The sequence below is a fragment of the Otolemur garnettii genome, unplaced genomic scaffold (assembly GCF_000181295.1).
Source record: "Otolemur garnettii isolate 467f Iridium unplaced genomic scaffold, OtoGar3 scaffold00148, whole genome shotgun sequence".
NCBI lineage: Eukaryota > Metazoa > Chordata > Mammalia > Primates > Galagidae > Otolemur > Otolemur garnettii.
In genome coordinates, this window is record NW_003852543.1 from 2,529,729 (window position 1) to 2,534,480 (window position 4,752).

A 4,752-nucleotide genomic window follows, 5' to 3' on the forward strand; every position below is an offset into this window, starting at 1 on the left:
CTGGGCAAAACTTCATTCAGGTGTTGAGGTACAAGAAGAACCACCTCTATAACTTTCCTTCACTATTCCCCATCTCCCAGAGTACAATGACGGTGACAAGTGACCAGGAAATGTGCAGACACCTCAGGGGAGGATTGGTGGTCTTCACATTTGCTTTCACAAGCACTGGTGGCTCCTGAGAGAATCTGGGAGGTTCGCACCCACCAAGATAAAGATGCAAAGATGCTTTTGTTGTTTCCATTTTATTCCCTACCAATTCCAAGGGTAAAAAAAGTTAAACAGAATTTGGTCCATTTTAAGTTTGTTTCCCATATAAACTTTTGGCATTTACTACCACGTTTATCTGTTGGCAATAACTTGCAGGCAACAGAAAAACAGTAAGCATCTGAGGAAACCCACAGGGAGATGGCTTGGGATGTACTCCTGATCGCTGGCTTTGTCACAATTTAAATATGACTGTGGCTCAGGATTTTTATTGGATATGTGAAACACTGCTGAGAAAATGAAAGAAACTTGGTGTTTCTTAGCTTCTTGGTGTTTCTTAGCATCATGAACCCCAGAACACACCTGGATGTTGCCTTAGCTCCTGCCACGCACGAGGGAAGCACTAGCACTAATCTGCTTATAATAGCAAAATAAAAATAGGAAAAAACCTAACTGCCCAATAATACAAGCTACATAATCAAAAGGGATTGATTATATAACTTGTATATATACTATATATAATCATTTATTTATCTATTACTACACATAATGCTATTTAAAATGATAATATGTATAACTGTTTACTGCTATACAAAAACATTTATATATGTTAAATGGAAATTACAAGTTATTAAAAATCAGAATCTAGGCTGGGAGCAGCAGCACAGACCTGTAATCCCAGCACTCTGGGATGCCAAGGCAGGTGGATCACTTGAATTCAGGAGTTCAAGACCAAACTAAGCAAACTGAGACCCTGTCTCTACTAAAAACAGAAAAAGTAGCTAGACATTGTGGTGGGTTCCTATAGTCCCAGCTACTCAGGAGGCTGAGTTAGGGAAATTGCTTGAACCCAGAAGTTGCAGGTTGCTGTGAGCTAGGCCAAGGTCACAGCACTCTAGCCTGGGGCAACACAGTGAGACTCTACCTCAAAAAAAAAATAAATAAATAAATAATAAAAATAATTTTTTAAAACAATGACCTTGGCACCTGTAGCTCAGTGGCTAGGAGATCGGCCACATACACCACATACACCTGGGCTGGTGGGCTTAAACCCAGCCCTGGCCTGCCAAACAACAATACGACTACAGAAAAAAAAAAATAGATTACAGGTGGGCACCTGTAGTCCCAGCTACTTGGGAGACTGAGGCAAGAGAATCACTTAAGCCTAAGAGTTTGAAGTTGCTATGAGCTGTGACGCCACAGCACTCTACCGAGGGTGACACAGTGAGACTCTGTCTCAAAAAAAAAAAAAAACCAGAATCCATAGTTGGATTTCATTTGGTATAAATCCAACATCTCTGTCTCTAGACATGTTGGCAAGGAAGGTAGGTGTACATTGAAGTGTGAAAACCATTCTATCTGGGTGATAGCATGGTGAAAAAATTTAAATTGTTTCTATTTGTAATTAGTTGTTAATAAACTTGTGGAGGTGGTTAGGGGAAGACCACTCAGGAACCAGGCCAGCTTGGCAGAGCAGACGGATCATCTCCACAGCTGACCTAGTGAAGGAGGAGATACTTACTTGTCCAGCAGGTTCTCCCTGGGAATCCGAACCTTGTCAAATATTAAAATCCCATTATCCACACCTTGCAGACCTAGAGAGAACAGAAAGAGGAAATCGATGAAGCATCAGAATATATTCCCTGCTACTTCCCAGCCCTGTCTCTACTAAAATGCAAAGCTCTTTTTCACTCCCAGAATTGTTGATGCTTTTTTGTTTGGGGAGGGGAGGCGTTGTTTGTGTATTTCCTTGAGGAATCGTGCCTGTTTCTTTGGCCAACTCAGCTCATTCCTCCCAAGTGAGAATGGAGAAGAGCGAGCTTTTCCTCCTGGGCAGCCTGCATGCTCTGGGGATCTGGCAGGGGCACCTGCCTCTGATGTAGCAACTGTGACTGAGGAAGGGAGAGTTCTAAGCAACTCCAAGGATGGGAAGCTAAAGACAGAAGGCAGGAAAGCTGACGTGCTCTCCCCAAGAATACAGAGCTCCAGTCTGTCCTCCCACCCGGTGCTCCCTCTGTAGCACACAGGGTGAACTGATGAAAGCAGATGCCCACCAGACAGGGGGAAATGGCCACGGGGACAGTGGGGGTGGTTCTGAAATCTGCCAGACCCATTTCGTAAAGACACCTGTCAGAGTCTGGGGCCCACTCTTTGTCCACGAACATTTAGGGAGATTTAATCTAAGGGGGAAAAAAATCTGTCTTTAGTAAATGTCCTTCTTTGGAATATCACCCCTTGACAAGGACACACTTGCATTTAGGGGCTTACAAGGACACCAAAGCAGACTTTCTGCTGTTGCCAGAGTTTTCAATGTCTGGCACAACTTCAGAGAGCTCAGCCTACCCTTCTGCTCTCAGCAACACATGACATGAGAAGCACTTTCATGGGGCCAGGCCCAGCCCGGGACTCAGTCACCCCTGGGAGATGCATTTAGCACCCCCCCCCCCAGACCCACCTGCAGCCATAGCCATAGTCAGCAAACACTAGGGGGAAGGGAAGAGATAATCCCCCTCTACCAAACGACAGGCTTCTTCTCCCCTCTTTTCTTCCCACTCTTTTTTCTCTCTTTTTTTTCCTTATCTCCCAGACTCCCTTCTCTGGTGTGGCTTGCCCTTGGCCGAGGATGGCCACTGGAGACCACAGGCATGGTCTAATCTCACTGAGTCTTAGGGCTTAAATTGTACATCTCCCAAATTCATATGCTGAAGTCCTCACCCCTATAACTGTGCATGTGACCTTATTTAGAGACAGAGTCTTTACAGAGGTAATCAAGGTAAAATGAGGTCATTAGTTTGGGCCCTCATCTAAGTCACCAGTGTCCTTGTAAGACAGAGAAATGTGGAGACAGATGTGCAGGCAGGGGGAACACCAGGTTAACGTGCAGGCGTCTGTTTACAAGCCACGGAGGAAATCCTGGGGCAGAGCTTTCCCTCACCACCCTTGGGAAGAATCAACCCTACTAATACCTTAATGTTGGATTTCCCACCTCCAGAACTGTGAGACAATAAATTTTTGTTGTTGGAGCCACCCAGCTAGTGGCAGGGCAGCCCTAGCAAACCAATGCATTGAGTCGATCCTTAGCACTCCTGAAGGGTCTCGCGAGCACAGGCCTCCGGCTGGCAGCCAAGGGGCACAGAAGATAGGACTACAGGGGCCCTCTGAAAGCCCAGAAGACTGAGAAGAGGAGAGAAGACAGACAAAAGGCAAAAGCATTCAGGGCAAAAGGGCAAAACTGCCTCATTACTAGGAAATTTGAGAAGCTGGGAGAAAATGATGAGACCAACGCACCTTCCCAAATGGCAACCTACAACATTCTCTAACAGTAGCACATAAAAGACACTTTCTCACTGAGGCTTCAAAATCAGCATCTTCTCTGGGGAAGTCACAGCATTCACTGTTTCAGTGAGATGAATTCGGTTAGAATCTCCCTGGGTGGGGTGGGGAGCAGGTGGGAAGTGTGAATGAGCCCAGGAGAGGGGCCACCTTCAGACTCACCTTCTTTGTACATCATATCAATAGCTGTCACTCCTGGGTATAAGCTTCCGTTTTCATCCCGGACAGGAACGATGAAACAGTGGGGCCCTAAGGAAGACATAGTGGTCATTATTAAGCTCTCCTTTCTAAAGATATGAATAAGCCTTTCTTCATTTCCTAAAATAGAATAAAATTATTCTGATCCCCAAATTCATTCAGTTCCACAACCGTGCACTACACATAATGGTGTAATGTCAAAATGTAATAATAGACTTCATCAACAAGTATATTTAGGAGACAAAGTTAGTACTAAATTTTCTACAATATAAAAACAGCCCTGCCAAGTGGGTTTCCACTGGAAAACAGTAATAGTGAAGAGAATTATTCTGGTCACCTGTGTCAGTAACAAACCTTGAGATCTTCCATTTATGATGAGCTGGGCAAAGACCGCGGCATAATTCCCGTGCATGGCGTTTCCAATATACATCTTCTTGGCATTTTCACATGGCGTGTCAATTACAAACTCCTGCACAGAAACAGCAAAGCGACAGGGTGTTTCCGTTCCTACGGCTCATTTCAACTTCTTGGCTCAAGGCAACCAACACTTGAAAATAGATCCTCCGGGTGCAAGGCGCCATGTTCAGGTGATTTCACAGCAAAGAGAAGACCAGTGGAAGGTCTGTAGCTCCACCTGGTGAAGCCAGCCCCGCTGTGCTATCACCTCAATGCACATACATCATCTCTACCTCAACTCTGAAAATGAATGAACACTAAAGTGATTTTTCAAAGAAAAATCCAATCAGGGAAGCAAACTGCCACTTTTCAATGGTTGAAAGTGGTCACTCCTTCCTGGTCTCTCTTCTTTAGAATTCCAGGCTGACATGTATGAAGTCTTTCTTCGATTATCAACTTCTTTCTCTCTAGACTACTTTCACACTGAGGCTTTGACTTTTAAATAATCTAACACCAATACTGCTAAAAACCCCTGGTGGTCCATACTCAGCTCTCCACACACCCTTAAACCCCCATACTCCCCACCCGCAAGAGATGTTCCACCAACAAAAGGTGGAACAT

General features: G+C 44.8%; 1 protein-coding gene across 1 annotated transcript in view; it reads right to left on the minus strand.

Moving 5' to 3' along the window:
* Positions 1 to 4,104, minus strand: part of ACOXL (acyl-CoA oxidase like) — a 288,084-nt gene extending 283,980 nt beyond the window's left edge. Inside the window, 4 exon segments of the mRNA XM_012811040.1 lie at positions 1,727 to 1,799; positions 3,700 to 3,744; positions 3,747 to 3,786; positions 4,090 to 4,104. Of these exon segments, the coding sequence (XP_012666494.1) occupies positions 1,727 to 1,799; positions 3,700 to 3,744; positions 3,747 to 3,786; positions 4,090 to 4,104 (173 nt within the window).
* Positions 4,105 to 4,752: the final 648 nt, after the last annotated feature.